This window comes from Microtus pennsylvanicus, chromosome 21 (genome assembly GCF_037038515.1).
Source record: "Microtus pennsylvanicus isolate mMicPen1 chromosome 21, mMicPen1.hap1, whole genome shotgun sequence".
Classification (NCBI taxonomy): Eukaryota; Metazoa; Chordata; class Mammalia; order Rodentia; family Cricetidae; genus Microtus; species Microtus pennsylvanicus.
Genome location: NC_134599.1, coordinates 35,845,449 through 35,865,364, shown reverse-complemented (window position 1 = coordinate 35,865,364; position 19,916 = coordinate 35,845,449). Strand labels below are relative to the sequence as shown.

The window sequence follows — 19,916 nt, the reverse complement described above, 5'->3', positions numbered from 1 at the left end:
ATGAATTCATTTATAGTAACCCAAAAGCAGTATTTTTAATGATATTTTGGCGCCATCTGCCGTTTCTTAATGTGATGCTCTATTTACTTTGATAAAACTTGTAAGTAGGAGGTTAAAATATATGTTCTTTGTTATTTTTGCCCATGTAAGCATAAAATTGAATTTAAAGCATGCTTTACCTGTCTAAATTTTTATATCACATCTGACATGACTATAGAAATATTTTTGTACTCTTGTCTCTGCTGGTTTTGCATGTTCAACCAGTGCCTTTTAAGTTCCTAAAGACTTTGCTTATGGAGTCTCAGTGACAAGGCTCCTTACCATTCATGTTTTTATGACTCTTCTTGTCTCTGAACTCCTAGTTTTTCATCTTGTATAGGTTTGTTTCTTACCTGCAAAGTTCCACGGCTGTCCATTCAGATGAACACTCATTCCATAATTCTAAACTACATTTACAAGATGTAGTTGCTGTTTTGTTTTTTTTGTTTTTTTTTTTATAAGATTTTTTTTTTTCCCTTGGTTTTCCAAGACACGGTTTCTCTGTGTAGCCCTGGCTGTCCTGGAACCAGGCTGACCTTAAATTCAGAGATCCGACTGCCTCTGCGTTAAAGGCCTGTGCCACACCGCCTGACTTACATTTACTTCTTAACATCTTTCCCCAAACCCCAAAACGGTTTTCTTTTTTACTTTTTAAAAATTGATTTTTTTTTTGTTTTATGTGTGTTCTGCTTTGGTTACAAGTATGTATACACGCTAAGTGCATGCTTGATACCACAGAGATCAGAAGGGATCCCCTGGAACTGGAGTTACAGACGGTTGTGAACCACCTTGTGAGCTCTTGATACCACAGAGATCAGAAGGGATCCCCTGGAACTGGAGTTACAGACGGTTGTGAACCACCTTGTGAGCTCTTGATACCACAGAGATCAGAAGGGATCCCCTGGAACTGGAGTTACAGACGGTTGTGAACCACCTTGTGAGCTCTGGGAATTGAACTCAGGTAGTCTGCAAGAGTAACAAGGACTCTTCTCTTAGCTGAGTCTCCAGACCTTTGAAACAGGGTTTTTATTGACCTCAAGCTAGCTTCCAACTCCAACAGTGTAACTGAGATTAGCCTTAACTCCTGATTATCCTTCCCTCTCTTCTGTGATAGCATATGCCTGTATATAGCTTCTTTTATAGAAATCATTTCTACTACAAATACAGCGTCTTATATTTATAGTCTTTTGATCATCTTACATGATCTAGTACTGTGTCTAGTGTAGCAATTTGTATATGTGGGCATATTAAAGATTATTCTAGGTATGTCTTTTCTTTCTCAACGGAGATGTCTTCGTGTCTACATATGTGAGTATAGGTGCCTTCAAAGGCTAGTGGAATCTGATCCTCCTACAACTAGAAATATAGAGGTTTTGAGTAACTAGATGTGAAGGCTAGGAATGAACTTGGGTCCTCTTTAACAGCAGTACACACCCTTAACTACTGTGCAGTTTTTCTGGATCCCTGTTTTCGTAATCTCTAGAAAGTAAATCTGCATGTATTATTAGATATATATAAACTTGGAACTTTGTTGTCCTAATTGAAAGACTTATGCATAAAGAGAGATGGCTCCAAATGGTAGATTTTTTTTTTTAGTAAAGTAGATCATATGGCCATTCAGAGCTCATCCAGTCATTTCTGTGTTACTTTTAGATGTTGTCTATTGAGTTCTGCTGTGATAATCAGCTTAATTCCCTTAAACCTTTCGGTTGATAGCTATAGATCCGTTCTTTAGTATAATGATGGCATTCCCCATTCTTGCTTTTTATTGAAATACTGTCCTAGATGAGTTCTGTATTTGTATTGTATCTGTACTGGCTGGTTTGTGTGTCAACTTGACATGAGCTTGAGTCATTAGAGAGGAAGGAGCCTCAGTTGAGGAAACGCCCCCAAGAGATCCAGCTGTAAGGTGTTTTCTCAATTAGTGGTCAGTTGGGGAAGGCCCAGTCCATGGTGGGTGATGCCATCCCTGGGCCAGGAGTTCTGGGTTCTCTAAGAAAGCAGGCTAAGCAAGCCATGGGAAGTAAGCCAGTAAGCAGCACCCTCCATGTCCTTTACATCTGCTCCTGCTTCCAGGTTCCAACCCTGCTGGAGTTCTTGTCCTCACTATGATCTGAAAGTGTAAGCCAGATAAGCCCTTTCCAACTTGCTTTTTGGTTGTGTTTCATTGCAGCAATAGAAACCATAACATGTATGATGAAGGTAAAGAATGTCTATATTGCCTGGCGGTGGTGGCGGCACACACCTTTAATCCCAGAACTTGGGAGGCAGAGAGAGGCAGGCAGATCTCTCTGAGTTCAAGACCAACCTGGTCTAAAGAGCAAGTTCCAGGACTGGCTTCATAGCTATTGAGAAACCCTCTCTCGAAAACCTCCCCCCAAAAAAGAATGTCTATATTGGGAACTGGAGAAATGACTTCAGAAGTTAAGAGTTCCAAACTACCCTTCCAAAGAACCTGGGTTCAATTCCCAGCATCCACATGGCAGTTCACAACTGTCTGTAACTCTAGTTCCCGGGATCTGGTACCCTCACATGTAAATACATGCAGGTGAAACTCCATTGTACATTAAAAAATAAATACATCTTTAAAAAAAGAATGTCTATATCGGTAATGTGTACAACTGTTTTAAGTTTTCCAGTAATTTGTGTGTGTATTGAGTGTAGAAATTGAATATATACTTGTGTTCACCTTATTATGAAACAGATAATGTAATACTTCTGTAATGCTAAATATGTACCAGAAGTAAATTTTCTTCTCCAGTGCATAGTATTACCCTATCCCTGGGCCACTAAAAAGGGATTCTTCGTAGTTGTGTTGATGGAGTGTGGTTTTGCCTGCATGTATGTTTTTGCACCACTTACATGCCTGATGCCCTTGGAGGCCAGTAGAACTGTGAGATCCCGTGGGACCAAAATTACAAACATTTATGAGTTGCTATGTGGTTACTAATAATTGAACCCAGGTACTTTGGAAAAGTAGCCTGTGCTTTGAATGTCTGAGCCATTGCTTCAACCCCCAATGAACTTTTTAAATATATGTGTTGCTTTTATCATTTTATCTGTTACTCTGGGGAAAAAAAAACATTGTTTGATTCTTTTTCAAAAGATTGAGTGTCTACTGTTTCTCTTGGAGCTTCTCTCCTCCTCCTTCTGTAAGGCGGCTACATTATTTGCTGGATTCTGTCATCTTATTTCTGTATTTACTCTTTAGTTTGGCTGAAATAGATCTGCATGTCTGGAATATTTTTTTATTCTACCTCCCCTTGTGTTTGAGGGTTTAATGAAGAGTCATTACTTCCTTTGCGACCTACAATGAAGGCCATTATTTTGACATTCACTATGACAGTTGTCCTTTGTTGTATTTGTACTTTTATAATCGGAAAAAAAATAATCACACTAACTGGCAACATTGTTGACCTTTTTACAGCTTTACCAAATGCCTTACATTGTTGGCTGTTTGTAAGGTTTTACAGCCTTACAAAATGACTACTAGAGTTAATAGGAGACAGGGTTTGTTTTTAAGCTGTAGTCAGCCGTTGGCATTTATGAATTTAACTCTGTAATTTTTGCTCTTTGAGACCTATCATGAGATGTATTTTGTAATCATTATTTTTGCTTTTCTAAATACTAGATAGGTAATATTAAAAAAAAACTTTTACCTGGGATTTGAAATAATGTTTTATACGTTTTGTAACTTTCGGTGTCCCATCACAGTTATGATGATAGCTGATGTTGAGATAAAATATCTTTACCAGGAACTATTATCAGTCATCACAATAAATACTAAGGTGGACAACCATGACATACCCGTTTATTTTAAATGTAAGGTTACTATTTGTGTGGTGTGTAATGCGTGTGAGTAAGCAAGTGTATGCAAACAGTCAGGCATCTTTCAGGAGTTCTTCTATCATGGGTTCTGGGCATTAAATTCAGGTTGTCAGCCTTGTACAGTAAGTGTGTCCACTTACTGAGCCTGGCTGGCTGGCCTACTTATCTCCATTTTGTAGATGAACTGAGAATCAGTAAAGGAATTGAAATTTAAAAACAATAAACTGAGGCCAGGGAGATTTCTCAGTTGGTTAAAATACTTTACGGTGTAATCATGAAGGCCTAAGTTCAGATCTTCAGGATCCATATAAATCAGCTAGGCCCAGCATCATGTATCTGTAGTTGTTGGGGAAGCAGAGACACGGGGACCCCAGGTCAGTGAGAGATACTGGAGAAACCATAACCATATATCCTCTGTGTGTGTGTGTGTACACATGCACAGAAACTTTCTGAACAGAATGGGGCTAATAGTGAATTCTAAATAAAGGCCAGTCTTTCTAGAACTCTTTATCTTTACGTTGTCCTGTACTGTCTCCAGTTAATATTGATATTCTTTTACTAAATGAAAATACCCAAGGAGCTACCTCTTTAGAAAATATTCTTAAAAGGTGTGTGTTCCACTACTTTGTCTTTTTCTACAGGCCTCTAAAATACTACTAGGTAACAGGTGTACTTAGTGATATTTAGTACAAACAATATGCATTTGGATAGCAATAAAACCCCAGCTGGCCACGGACTGATCATCCTCCTGCCTTGGCCCTCTGAGGTTGAAGATTGGGGCCTTGTGCTACCATGACTAGGTCATACTGGTTTTTGGTTTTTGTTTTGTTTCATTTGTAGAAACATTACTAGACATTGTACTGCAGTTAACTATAATATGTGGAAAAAAGAACTGATTATGCCTCTTCCCCATTTGCTTTCCTTCTTCTAAATAAAGTAGTTGTTTTAGGTGACACTTCACAAAGCAGAGGTGATAAAATTATGTTCCAATTGTGTCCCTAAGGAGGACAAAAGGAGGAACTGGAGTTACAGATGTTTGTGAGCTGCAGTGTTGGTGCTGGGAACCAAATTTTGGGTCTACTGCAAGGACAGCAAGTACTCTTAACCGATGAGGCATCTCTCCAGCTTGAGGTTAAATATGTAGTGATTGTAAGAATAAAATAGGAGCCAGACAGATGGCTCAGCGGTTAAGAGCATTTGTTGCTCACGAAGAGGATCTGAATTCTGTTCCTAGCAACCACATCCTTCATAACCACCTGCACCTCCAATTTCAGGAGCTCTACCGCCCTTTTCTGACTTCAGTAGGTAGCACACTCACACATACACTTAATAAATCCTACAAATAATAAAATAAAGTAGCCTTATTCTCATTTTGCTCTTTGTGCTTGGCTGATCTAAGTTATTCTTTCTCCAGTAAATATAAACCAATAAAAGACATTTTTAGAAATCTTGCGTTTCATATGAAAATAAGTGATAGACACAATAAACCTTTTCCCCTAAGCTTGTGTGCTAAGAGTGAGGGTCATTGTTAGTTTGGAGCGATGGTCATTCTGATGATATATTAGTCACATCAGCTTATACAGGTCTAGCCATGCTTTTAATTACTGTGTTAACTAGTTAATCTTGGGTTAAACTTGGAAATGATTAATATTATGCAAGTTGCTGGACATGGTGACTACATAGTGAGTTCCAGGCCAGCCTGGGCTACATAATGAAACATTGTCTCAAAACAACCTGAGAAATGTCACTAACTTTAAAAATAATTTTTTTCTTGTTCAATAGAATAAGAATATATTTATGAAGATTGACAGGTAATAATGAAGATGCAAAATTGAATGAACAGCGTGAAAAGAGAAAACACCTTTTGAAAGAAAGAATTTTTAGACTTGCAAGATGGCTTGGCAGGTTAAAGTGCTTACCATAGAAGGAAGCCTCATAGTTTGAGCTTAGTCTGTGGAACCCACGGTAGAAGGGGGGAAACAATTCCCAAAAGTTTTCCTCTGACCCCCACACGTGGTGTGCATTCACATAGACACACACTAGTAAATAAAAATAAATTCAAGAAATTTTATGATGTTCCATTTTACAAGGAGAAGGGGCTGTTTTACACTCCTCTCCCTGAAAGCCTGAGAAAAATGTCCCGAGTAAACGGCTTGTTATGTGTAACAGGAAAGCTAAAATATTCCCAAAGAAATGTAAACTTGAATTAATAACTGTAAAAATTGAGAGATTTGATTTTTCAAGTTAAAGCTATGAAATTTAATCAGTTCTGGAACAGAGATTTCTTTCTAGACACTATCAATAATTTTGACCTAAACAAAAATAATAACACAAGTCCATTGAGCAAAAATACTCTATCATTTACAGTGCAGTTTTCTCTTGAATTGGATGGCACATTAAACATGAAGCATCACTGTTGTGCTCTATAAAAATGATGACGGGTAGTCTGTGCTTTCTGACCGCATGCATGCTGCAGTGTATTTTCAGATGACAGGAGCAGCTTCCCTTGTAGACCTCACTTGTCGCTCTGGAGATCTGGCTACTCTCTCCAGGGTTAGCTAGCACCATGCACGGCACAGCCATCCATTGACTCACTCACTCGGCAGTACTTGTTAGCCATGCAGTGTAGAACAAAAAGGTATGAATTTCTTCAGTAGAATTGAATCCTCGTTGGGTTTTCTGATATTTATAATTAGCAAAGATTAGACTTTTCAAAGTTGTTAGAGAATAGCCAAAGTGTTTTTATCTTTTTTTTTTTTTTTGAAGAAGGAATTGGCTGATCCGTACAGTTATGTGATGGTGAAAATTTAACAAACATGTTTATACGTTTATATAAATAAATATATTACTACAGGGTATTATTTAGCATTGTATTAAATGATTACATTTAGAAAATTTGTAATATAAGTATAACCAGAGTCTGGTCACATTGTACACCAGGCCAAGACTTTCAAAAGCAGATTTAAAATACTTACTTTTAGATTCTCTGTCTTAAAATATCTCTGTTTTAAGTGAAGTATTTAAATTAAAGAATATTTAAAATAAGTGTTCTCTTGATTTCACTTTACTCATGGATATTTTTAGTTGGAAAAATTCTGTAGTGTTTCCTAGCTGTGTTAGAAACAGTTGTCAAGTCAGTGCTTTGCACTGTAAGACTCAGAGCTGTTTCTAACACACAGTTGTTACCAGCACAGACTGGACTGTTTGCAGGTTGCCCAGTGTCTCTGTAAGTAATGTGGAATATAGATAGTCTGTGTATAGGGGATAGCTTCTATATGTTAATTTCTATAAACTATTCTGCAAACCTTTGATATGGTCACAAATATATATATGAAAATCAAGGTGTTCTACCTAGCCTTAGACTGGATAGACACCAGATTATTATTTGCATCCTAATACATTTTCATTGCTACTTAATTATGAAGTTGTTAAATATTTACCTTTAAATTAAGAAACCCATTTATTTTCTAAAGATCTGCCTTTTCCTAGTGTTTTCAATTCATTGTGAAAATTCAAGAAAAAAATATAGGATTTGAAGAAAAGTCTGGAAATGTAAAAAATTTTGGTTATGTGTATGTATATATAATATCTATGTGTAGCTTTCTGTTAAATTGCATATTAAGTTTTATTACTATTCTTGAGATTACATATATATATATATCGAAGTGGGGTGTTATATAGCGAATCCTAATTGAGTTATGGTATTTAGTAGCTGCAGTGGACCATTGGCTTTATATAGTTTTTCTTATTTATGTAATATATCATATTTTATCTGTTCTTGTGTGATAGGTCTGTCTTGGGGAATATTTCTCTACAATTTTAGATGGGAACAAAAAATAATGTAAAAAAATTCTAAATTTGGAGGATAGAAAAGTTAAATCAGTTCCTATCTGTTCATTCTTCAGTAAAAAATCATAGTTCTCATTAGTTGTGGAAATTAATTCTCTATTGAGAGTAATCAACATTTACTGAGTCTCTATAGGTACTGAGCTGAAACAGTGAAAAAAGATATAAAAGAGGTCCCTTGCCTTCAGAGATTATAATTTTGTTAAAATGTTACAGCTAAGGTAAAAATAATTAAGGCAACTGTCTTTATCACTGTTCTATTGTTGGGAAGAAAAATATCACTAAGGCAACTTTTTTGTTTCATGACAGGGTTTCTCTGTGTAGCCCTGTCTCTCCTGGAACTCAATCTGTAGACCAGACTGGCCTTGAACTCAATGATCTGCCTGCCTCCTGAGCACGTGTGCCACCACAGTTGGTTCCAAGGCAACTCTTATGAAAGAAAGCATAACTGGGGGCTTGCTTAATTCTAGCCCTTTATCATCATGGTGGGAAGCATGGGGTCAGGCAGATGTGATGCTGGAGAGCTACATGCTGATCTTCAAGCAGAGAGACACTGAGCCTGGCTTGGATATTTGAAATCTCAAAGGCCACACCTCCTAATCCTTCTAATCCTGTCAAAGAGTCCCTCTCCCTAGTGAGTAAGCTGTCAAATATATGAGTCTGGTAGTCATCTTATTCAAACCACCATAGTCACAGTACTACAGTAAGGAAGATGTGGTACATACTCAAAGACAAATCATAGAGACAGTGACAACTAGAAAACGTCCTCCTTTGCTTGCTCTACTGATGAGAGAAAAAATTCCAGAGCAGATGGGTGGGATGAGGGTGTAAGTAGAGAGTTTGTGTAGAATAACAAAGTTGATACTGTATTTTGAGTCTTAATAACATTATTCTGAGCATGGCTAAACTAGGCTGATAGAAGTACCAGTCTAATGTATGCATATATTCCAAACATAGCAGAGTGACATCACAGAATTTTAGCTGAACCCTGAGGAAGGAGGAAGGGGAGTGGGTGCTGGGAATGAGAGAGCCCAAGCAGTGAGTAGGAAGGACATGGTGCTGCTGTAGTAGCGCTGGGCTTGTGTGTCCTGCCTGACTCTGCATGATATGAGACCTGTGAGGACGACTCAGTGGTTAAGCATACTTGTTGCACTTGAAGAGAACCTGGGTTCAATTCTAAGCTCACAGCCATCTCCTGTTCCAGGGTATCCAAAGCCCTTTTCTGACTTCCACAGGTACCAGACATGCATATAGTACAAACACATTTATACAAGCAAAACATTCATTCACATAAAAAAAATAAATGTTTTGGGGGGAGCTGGATAGATGGATGGCTCAGTGATTAAGAGCACTGACAGCTCTTGCAGAGGTCCTGAGTTCAATTCTCAGCAACTACATGGTGGCTCACAACCACCTGTAATGAGATCTGGTGCCCTCTTATGTGCAGAAGCACATGCAGACAGAACATTGTATACATAATAAATAAGCAAATCTTTATAAAAGATGCTTTACATATTTAAAAATGATTAAAGATATTCAAAACAAATGTTTTTAAAGTGTGACATTGTAACTTTTTAAAACAGCTTGCAGAGACTTAGAAATTGAAAACATTGACAACATTCCTCATTGTTTGTAGTGACTAGAAAAAGACCTCTGGTCAGACACAAACAAATTCAATGATAGAGAAATCTTAAAGATAGTATAAAACGTTCATAAAGTAATTAGGGGCAAGATGGTAAAGGACTTGGTGCACAAGCCTAATTTGAGTTCAGTCCTAGGAACTCGTGGTAGAAGGGATAGCTCTGAAAGTTAAACTAAAAATGAATATTTTAATAGATTAAAGAAGGGAATAAAGCAGCTGGGCAGTGGTGATGAATGCCTTTAATCCCAGCACAGGAGGCAAAAAGCAGACAGATCTCTGTGAGTTCGAGGCCAGCCTGATCTACAAGAACTAGTTTCAGGACAGGCTCCAAAGCTATAGAGAAATCCTGTCTCAAAAAACCAACAAAGGAAAACAAAGGGGGGGGGTGGATAAGGCATGAAAATTTAACAAACAAACGTGAAAAAGTGAGTCAAATCAACTTTCAAAAATTAAGGTTGGTAGTGCATGGCTTTAAACTGCAGGGAAAAGCAGATGGGATGGTCATTCCAAGTTTGAGGCCAACCAGGTCTACATCACTAATTCCAAGGATATATGACTATATAACACAACCCTGTCTCAGAAAGGGTGGTGGTAGTGCCTAAGATGATACTTAGGATACTTTATGAAAAGAATAAAAAGAGCTATTACATAATGATACATTGAGTAATTTCCCAGGAATTAATAATCTTGATCTGTAGCCACTTAACATTTTGAAGTATATAGAATAAAGGCTTATAGGTTAAATAGATTACCTAGAGACATGGTGGGAGATTTTAGCCTATTTCTTTCTGAAGCTAGTAGATAACCATACTAACCCAACCCACAATAAAGGACAGATACTGGAATTGAACCATATTAAAATGGAGTTAAAAGAACACTTTCTGTGCTGGGCAGTGGTGGTGCATGCCTTCCAGCACTCAGGAGGCAGAGGCCTGTGAGTTCCAGGAGAGCCAGGGCTATACAGAGAAACCCTGTCTTGAAAAAAAACATAAGCAAAAACAACAAAAAGAATACATTTTGTTATATATCCTAGAGAAGCCTCAAACTCTTGGTCCTCCAGCCTTAGCCTCCTGCATGCTGAGGTAATGAGCATGTGCCCGATACCTGGCTAAAAACAATGTTTAAATGAAATATTAACAACTAAACTCCCTGCTCATTTTGCTGCTTCTTTCTTGAGGGAATAGAAAGTCTGGTTTCTCTTTTAGTTATACTAAGGATGATTGATTTTTCAATTGCTGAATTTATTAATTCATTAGGAAATTGCAAAGCAGTGATTCTGCAGTTTTATTATTTTCTTCTGAAGTATGTGTCTGTAGGGGAGACATTTCTTGTCTATTGGCCATCTGTGATGGTTCAGTTTAAGCCAGGAAAAAATTTTTTTACTTTATGAGTTTGAGTATTTTGTCTGTATGTATGTCTTACACCACATGCATGCCTAGTGCCTGAAAAGGCCAGAAGGTGCCAGATTACCTGGAACTGGAGTTGTGAACACCTACCAGTGTAGGTGCTAGAAATTGAACCTGGGTCATCTGGAAGAGCAACCAGTACTCTTAACCACTGAACCATCTCTCAAGTCATTTCTTTTCTTTAGCCGATAAGAGCCTTTTTCAAGCTAACTCCCTGTCCTGTAGAGAGTGTGTGTGTGTGTCCCTGAACCACAAACAAGTTCCATGTGTAGATATATGTACAGAGTTTTTGTTTGGTTGTATTCTTCAATTGTTTCGTCTTAGTTTAGTAGTTTGGGCCTTGTACATAATGGGCACTGTACGTTCTTCAGCCCTGATTGTTTGTTGTTTTGTTTTGGGTATTTTGTCAGGCCTGACTGTATCCCTGGCTGTCTTGGAACTCATTGTTTATACCAGGCTGGCCTTGAACTCACAGAGATCCAACTGCCTCTGCCACCCGAGTGCTAGCAGCCCCAATTTGTATGCCACCCTGTATATTGGAGGTAGTGCTTCATCACACTGTATCTATAGACTTGCTTCATATGTTGTAACAGCTTCACAGTAATCCATTGTGAGCTATCTGACAGTGAACATTTTGGCTGCTGTCTTATAGGACAGCTACTGTGACAAATGTCTTGATACATCTACTACTTTGCCGCTTGTGTGACAACAGCTGCAAAAGCAGCTGTCAGAAGAGCTTACCACACTGCCTTCTGAAAGCAATGAAGAGTCTTTCCTCCTGTCTTTGGTTCTAAAATGTAAACTGTCTTTTGTACCTTTGGTAATGTGGTACATAAAATCAGCTGGAAGGTGGCAGAGCAGGTGGATCTCTGAGTTCAAGGCCAGCCTGAACTACACAGAGAAGCCCTGTCTCAAAAAACCAGTGTGTGTGTGTGTGTGTAATTATACACATTTATTTATTTATTTATCTCACTGTTTTTATTTGTATTTCCTTAATTTAGAACTGTCTGTCCACATCTTATTTACCACTACAACCTGTTGATCATGTATTGGTTTGTGAACAAATTGTCCCTTTGTAACGTATTGCAGTCTTCTTTTTCTGTCTTTCTTCTTTTGGCTTGTTTGTAAAATTTGTAAGATTTTTTTTTAAATCCAAACTTAGAGAATTAGCTATAGAGAGTATTCAGTCCTTTAAAGGTTAAATCACCTTTTTACATCCTACTTTGTGAGTATATGTGTCCTACAAACAAGACTTTGTCCTAAAGAACCATGAAGTTAAACACATCCTACTTTCTAGTCTCTAGGTTTCCAAGCCTCACTAATTGGTGATGTGGGAGGGAAGTAGCATTCTTCCCTCAAGAAGCACATGTTGTTCTTAGTTGCCCTGTCTCTTTGAGTCCTACAGAACAACTTTTCTGTTGTGTTTTGACAGAAACCATTTTACTTCATAGAACAAATTTGGGCTTGTTTGATTCTTCATAATTCTCCTTATGCATCTTTATCAGGGATTTCATAGAAATTCTATTATGCTATCGGGTTTTCAGTTTCAGTTGTTTGTCTTATTAATGATGTTAACTTTGAGCTCTTAACACAGTTGACATTTATACTGTTTCACTTCATAATCTCTGGGTAGATAACTTTTAAGTACCGTACTTGTTATATTTTTCAGCATGTTTATATCATTGTTAATTTATGGATTATATATTTGCTTTGGTTTCTTTTGATGCTCCAGCATAATTTTGCCTTTTCAAGTTCATTTCTACCTCATTTTATATGACCTCATCAGTTTTTGAGTAGTTTCTGCCACAAGCTATTCTCGGCTTATTTTGTACTTTTCCTGCCCCAGCCCTGGGATCTACCATTTTTTTCCAATGAGTATGAAAATTTACTTTTATAAAAAATGTTATTCAGAAGCAAGATCCAACTATTAGTCATGCTCATTACTTTGGGAAGCTTTGCATTCTTAGATGTGGAGAGAGCTAAGGATGATAAGCACATTTTCCATGCACATCTAAATATTTACATCTGTATTTCTATATTCCGTGGTTGAAAATCATGAGTGCACACTTTATACCTTTAATTCCAGCTTATCCATGCTTTGTGTTTTTATAGTTACAGCTGTTTTCTTTAACAGAAATATGGCTTTCATTATCCTGTGTACTTATTTGATCATTGTATCACTCTGTTGTTACTTGTACTCCCGTCTCTGCCATCACCTCCACTGCATGATTCTTCCCTTCCTTCCGGTCTCCCTCAGCCTTTGCCTTCCCCTCCCTGAGGCAGATTTCTTCCACACTTTGGATCTCTAGGACCGGACCTCGGCACACCTTTCTACCCATTGGTATCTAGTACGCAATACTGATGGCAGAAGTGACGCCTCCTCTGCTCTGCTCTGCTCTGCTCTGCAGTGGTGCTCCTTGTCAGTCTGCTCCCCTCACCTCCCTGTTCCATCCTCTTCTCTCCTTAACTAGGTATCTCTTCACTTTTCTAATGTCTTCCAAGCTTTTTGTTTTGTTTTGGTTTTTTGTTTTGGTTTTTTGAGACAGGGTTTCTCTGTGTAGCTCTGGAGCCTGTCCTGAAACTCAATCTGTAGACCAGGCTGACTTTGAACTCTCAGAAATTTGCCTCCCGAGTGCTGTCATTAAAGGCATGCACCACCACGGCCCAGCATGTCTTCCAAGCTTTATAAGACTTCTAACATCTGCCAGGTAGTCAGTCATTCAAATGGCTGGAATTCCATATAAAAATTCTGTTTGTTCCTATCTCTTGCCAAATTTGAAATTTTTATTTAGAAAGTTGAATATTATTTTTCTTTTATCTCTTACAGATGATGTTCCTGCAGATATGGTTGCAGAAGAATCAGGTCCTGGTGCACAAAATAGTCCATACCAACTTCGTAGAAAAACTCTTTTGCCAAAAAGAACAGCGTGTCCTACAAAGAACAGTATGGAGGTCAGCTAGTTATAATTGTTTTTGTAATGAAAGAATTGTGGGCGAGGGGACACAGTTTTGAGAGGTAATTATATACTATAGAAATACTTGATTGATAATTTTTTTTCTGATTCTGAAGGGTGCCTCAACTTCAACTACAGAAAACTTTGGTCACCGAGCAAAGCGTGCAAGAGTGTCTGGGAAGTCACAAGACCTATCAGGTATTTTGAATGGGAAGCTAAGGAGTAAGAAGAAATGAGTTCTTCAAAGCCATCCTGGTCTACATAGAGATTTCCAGGACAGCCAGGGCTACATAAAACACCCTGTCTCAAGTAATGAATAAATAAGTAAATAAATATTTGATGCCAAAAGTTTTTAATTAAGTATCTGAATATGTTAGGAGTAGTTATTACTAAAAAAATATTTCCCTCCTTTTTTAAAGATTTATTTTTAATTATGGATGTGTGTGTTTCTGTGGGGAGGGTATTACAATTGCCTGATAGGCTAGAAGGTAAGAACAGTACCAGTTTTTTTTTTTTTTTAAGCCAGGCCAAGTAGTATGACCAGAAACCCCAGCTACTTGGGAGGCTAATGTGGATATGTGCGGGGTTAGAGGGTTGGGAAATTAAGTGCCTGACTTAAGTTAGTGAGTTCAGGGCCAGCCTAGGAAACTTTGCAAGACTGCCTTAAACATAAAGCAAACAAAAGCCATTGTGTGTGTATGTTGGTGTATACACATATATGTAAGATAAAAGGAAAATATAAGTCATCAAAAAATACTAGCTGTTTGCTAGATAAAATAACATTAGTTAATGAGGAAGTCATTGTTTGATAAATGAATTGTTTACATTTTGTTTGTAATCTCTTTTTAGCAGCACCCGCCGAACAGTATCTTCAGGAGAAACTGCCCGATGAAGTAGTTTTAAAAATCTTCTCTTATTTACTGGAACAGGATCTTTGTAGAGCTGCTTGTGTGTGTAAACGCTTCAGTGAACTTGCTAATGATCCAATTTTATGGTAAGTAAAAACTTCCTTGTTATCTTGAAATATAGTATGGGATATACAAATGCCAAATGTAGGGAAGTAAGTGTTAACAGCTAAGTAGTTAAAAGAAAATTAAAATGTTTATAAATTCTAACCAGGTGGTGGTGGTGCACGCTTGTAATCCCAGCACTTGGGAGGCAGAGGCAGGTGGATCTCTGTGAGTTTGAGGTTAGTCTGATCTACAAAGCAAGTTACAGGACAGCCAGGACAAGACTGTTAGATAGAGAAACTCTTGTCTCAGGGCAGGGGGTGGGGGGGACAAACAAACAAAAAAAACCTTACCTGATTATCATAAATGTGGAGGACTAGTCAGTCCAAAAAAGTATTTATAAAGCAATGAATGAAATTGTTTCTGCTATTTGCAGGTTGATAGCAGTTGAGTGATTTGGGAGGAGATGTTTTATTTTTGGACTCGGGTGGGGTGTTAAAGACAGAGTCTTGTGTAGCTGAGACTGCCCTTGAACTCCAGCATCCCGCTGTCTCAGCCTGGGATGCGAATATATGCCCCCACGCCCAAATCCTTTCAGTTCTACGTTTTTAAATGAAGCAGAGTTGAGGTGTAATAAAAATATTTCGATATAGACTTTAGTACCAGGGTCAAGAAAAAGATGCTCAAAGATCCACCTGCCTCTGCCTTCTGAGTGCTGGAATTTTAAAGGCGTGCGCTACAACCATCTGGCCAGCCTGGTGTACAGAGCAAGTTCCAGGACCTGTCCAAAAAAAAAAAAAGAAGAAGAAGAAGAAAAGAAAAGAGAGAGATACTCAGAATAAAGTAGGTCAACCAGGAGCAGGGGCGTGGGTTTCTTAAAAGAGTCACAAAGATATGCCCAGGTTGGTACAGGCTCCACAAGATTTGAGAGCAGGGCTAGTTGGACTGGTGACACATACCTTTAATCCCAGTCCCAGCAGAGTTCCAGGCCAGCCTGGGCTATATTTGAGACCTTGTCTCAAAAACAAACAAAAAAATAAGCTGGGCAGTGGTGGTACACGCTTTCAATCCCAGCACTCAAGAGGCAGAGACAAGCAGATCTCTGAGTTCGAGGCCAGCCTGGTCTATAGAGTGAGTTCCAGGACAGCCAGGACTACACAGGGAAACTGTCCCATCCCCCTCAAAAAAAAAAAAAAGAGAGAGAGAGAAATCATCCAAGTAATTTTAAAATAGTTCCTTAAATCTAGTAGCTCAGTGAGTATATGTGTTATACACACCTGAAAAAGAAAAATAGCTACATTCATAAACTTGAAATACACATTCCCTTGGCCCAGTCATTGTATTTATGAAAATGTTTTCACTATTTGCACAGTTTTTCATAACAACGTGTAGTTAATGAGTAGGAAACTAGAGACCCTCTCCTTCCAGCAGTAAGGCATGAGGTGAGGACTGGCACTCTTAGAGGATGCAGTGCACATATAGAGCTCATGCAAGAAAGTCACACAAACACCTCTTTTACAAAAAGAAAGAAATGAGTGAACTGTATAATGTCACTTAGATTGAGATAAATCAGCTAATGGTGACTTTTACTTTAAAAACGGTTGGTTTTTGAGCCTGGTGTGGTGCACCCCTGTAATCTTCGCACTTGGGTGGTAGAGGCAAGAGACTCAGTTTCCCAGCTACATAGGGAGGTTACATGAGACCTTGTCCAAAAGAGAGGGAAGGAAGGAAGGAAAGAAAGAACATGAAACAAAAGGTGAATGGAACAGAGTGAGGATGGCTACCCTGAACTGTTGAGACAGCTCAGAAGTGAGAAGACACCACCACCAAGCCTCACAGCCTGCATTTGATCTCTGGAACCCACATGGTAGAGGGAGGGAAATGGCTCCCAAAAGTTGGCTCTGACCTTCACATGTATTTACATGACATGTATATACTCCCTCCAACCCACACAGAGTTAAATAAAATTGATAAGACATTTTTAAAAGATTTTGAATAATCAAAGTAAATGAATGATCTATAAATCAAAAAAAAAAGACTGGAAGGAAAATATATCAAACTATAACAAATGCATTGAAGCTTGTGTTTAGTCTTTTATGCTTGTGTTTTATGGAGTAAGAGAAGGAGAGAGTGCGTAGGCAGGAACTTCTTGATGTTTTGTAGCCCTGGCTGTCCTGGAACTAGCTTTATAGACTAGGCTGGCCTCAAACTCACAGAGATCCGCCTGCCTGTGCCTCCTTAGTGCTGGGATTAAAGGCGTGTGCCACCACTGCCGGCTTTTGAAAATTAATAATTTTTTAAAATACATTTTGTCAGCCAGGTGTAGTAGCACATGCCTTAAATCTCAGCACTTGGGAGACAGAGGCAGGTAGATTGTTAGTTTAAGGCCAACCTGGTCTACAGGAAAAAGAAGGTATTTTGTTTGCACAGTGGTACATGTCTGTGGTCCCAGCTATTCAGAAGGGTAAGGCAGGAGGCTCCCTTGAGCCCAGGAGTTTGAAGCCAACCTGGACAACACCACCAATACCATCTCAGGAACTAATCAGTTAATTAATTTTTATATTTTGATATTTATCTGTTCTTACTGAAATTTTGATCATTCAGATAATATGTTAAATATTTTAGTAATCTAGAGTATTTTATAAGGAAATCTTGAATTACTTTTTTTCCGTCAGGAAACGATTATATATGGAAGTATTTGAATATACTCGCCCTATGATGCATCCTGAACCTGGTAAATTCTATCAGATTAATCCAGAAGAATATGAACATCCAAATCCATGGAAAGAGAGTTTTCAGCAGTTGGTATGAAATACAGAAAATACAGATTTATATTACGTATCTGTAAATACATTTCTTTATAAAAAAATAAATAGATCCGGAGCTAGAGAGATGGCTCAGGGGTTAGAGCGTGTATTAATTACTCTTCTAAAGGACCTGAGTTTGGATCCCAGCACCCACATAGGCAACTCATAGCTTCCGGTAACTCCAGCTCCATCGGATCCAATGCCCTCTTCTGGACTACTTGGCCAATTGCACTCACACATACCCACACACAACTATACATAATGTAAAGCTTTTAATTAAATACATAAATGTATCCAAGAATAGATTGTAATCCCAGTGCTCAGGGTGCTAAGACAGGAAGATCCTAAGTTGAAGGCCAGCCTCTGTCTGATAGTAAGACTGCTAGAAGGAAGAAAATGTAAATAGCAGGAACCATCAGTAGCATGGATGGTTATGAATCCAATGGATCTGTTTAAATTTGTACATAGATTAGTAGGTTTTAGTCATTTTAAAATTTTACATATGCCTTACTTTTCTTGTTTTTTAAATGAGGTCTCACTGTGTAGTTTTGGCTGGGCTAGAACTCTCACACCTGTCTCTACCTCCACTTGTGATGGATTAAAGGCATACACTACATCCTTCATATTTTAATTTTCTTGTCCATTTTTAGTGATTCTCAGCTAGGCACGATTGCTTTCTCAAATGTCAGGGAACATTTGGTGGACTTGAGACACTTTGTCAAAGCAGAAGGAGGGCACTTATCTTTAGTATCAAGTTTGGTAGAGGCCACGGATGTTACTGAATAGCCTCTGCTTCATAGGTCAGCTTCCATCTCAAAGAACTGTCTAGTCCAAAGTAATAGTAGTGGTGAAATTGAAAGTCTGCCTATCTTACTAGATAGTAGTAAATAGATTCTTCATTGTACTGTATGATTAAAAATTAGTTGGGATAGTTGAGAATTGTTTCATATTTAATAAACATTAACTTCAAACACTGTGTTTCTATGATAGTAGACAATGTCTGTCTTGTTTTTGACATCTTAGTATAAAGGTGCACATGTAAAGCCGGGATTTGCTGAGCATTTCTATAGTAACCCTGCGAGATACAAAGGAAGAGAAAATATGTTGGTATGTTTGTTTTTATTTTTTAATTGGCATATGGGATTTTGTTACAGCATTTTCAAATAGAATGTATTTCTGTTGACCTCCCCCTTGTCTCTCTTTCCATTATCATATGACATATGTTCTATACTACTGTGAGCATGCCTAGTCCTGTCTCATTTGTATTTTTATGACTTTACATGATAACTTTCTGTTCTGAACGATAGTAACTGTTCTGTACTGATACTTTTATTTTTTTTCTAGTATTATGATACTATTGAAGATGCCCTTGGTGGAGTACAGGAAGCACATTTTGATGGGCTTATCTTTGTTCATTCTGGGATATATACTGATGAATGGATATATATTGAATCTCCAATCACTATGATTGGTGCAGGTATTTTGAAACTCATTATTTTTAGAATTTTAGCATTTTGTAATATTATTTATTTTACATATTGGTGCTTTTTTAGTGCTAGTGACTTAAAATCCAGTTGAACTTTGTTAATACCTTAGTGGTAGGAAAGCCCAGCAGTGGAGATCCTTGAGAGCAGGGAAGGTTAGGGTTACAGATGTTTGTGTGTTTCGATGTCACTCGTGCAGTTGCCCTCAGTTACTCATTGAAAGAGAAAACATGGTCATGTGATTTTTCCCTTTGAAAACAAACATGCTGGTTTGTTTGTTTTGTTTTGTTTTTTTTTTGCTACTGGGCTCAAACTCACTCTACAAGTGCCTACCTCTGAGCTACCTCCCTAACGTTAATGCTTATGTTTTTATTGCTGTGCCATTTTGTCTTTTTAGATATGCTTTATTTTCTGTGTTCTTGTATGTATGTATATATGTGCACCACATGCATGCCTGGTGCCTACAGAGATCAGAAGAGGCCATCAGATCCTCTGGAGCTAGAGATAGAAATGGTTCTGAGCCTTCACATGGGTACTGGGACCTGGACCCAAGTCCTCTGCAAGGGCTTTTAACCTCTGAGCTTCTATCTCTAGCCCCCACTGCTGTGTTTTTAAAGAAACAAATTATAGCTTTTATGCTTTTTTCACTAGTCAAGTTTCTAACACTAAATGTAATAAAGTATTTATTTAAAATACTAATGAGTTATTTCAAGATTTGACTTTCTTTTTTGAGAATACAGCTGCTAAAACCTAACTTTAAGTTAGCTAATACTATTACTAATGAAATTTACATTTACTGCCTCTCTGCTTCCCTCCCTAGCTCTACCATAAAGGGGGAGGGTTGAGAGTTTAATGTTTGTCTAGAATGTGTGGAGGACCTGTTTAAGTCCTGGCTTTTTAAAATTTTTTTATTTTTTTGGTTTTTCGAGACAGGGTTTCTTTGTAGCTTTTGGTGCCTGT

At 38.0% G+C, this 19,916-nt stretch overlaps 1 protein-coding gene across 3 annotated transcripts in view; it reads left to right on the top strand.

Moving 5' to 3' along the window:
- Fbxo11 (F-box protein 11) overlaps window positions 1-19,916 on the top strand; it is a 74,137-nt gene that overhangs the window by 34,867 nt on the left and 19,354 nt on the right. For 2 of the 3 annotated variants that reach the window (XM_075955380.1, XM_075955382.1), the window contains exons 2-7: window positions 13,589-13,713; window positions 13,832-13,913; window positions 14,565-14,709; window positions 17,341-17,470; window positions 18,496-18,579; window positions 18,817-18,949. In XM_075955380.1, coding sequence (XP_075811495.1) covers window positions 13,589-13,713; window positions 13,832-13,913; window positions 14,565-14,709; window positions 17,341-17,470; window positions 18,496-18,579; window positions 18,817-18,949 — 699 coding nt within the window. The remainder of the gene's footprint in view (window positions 1-13,588; window positions 13,714-13,831; window positions 13,914-14,564; window positions 14,710-17,340; window positions 17,471-18,495; window positions 18,580-18,816; window positions 18,950-19,916) is intronic. The other variant, XM_075955381.1, reaches the window with a different exon arrangement.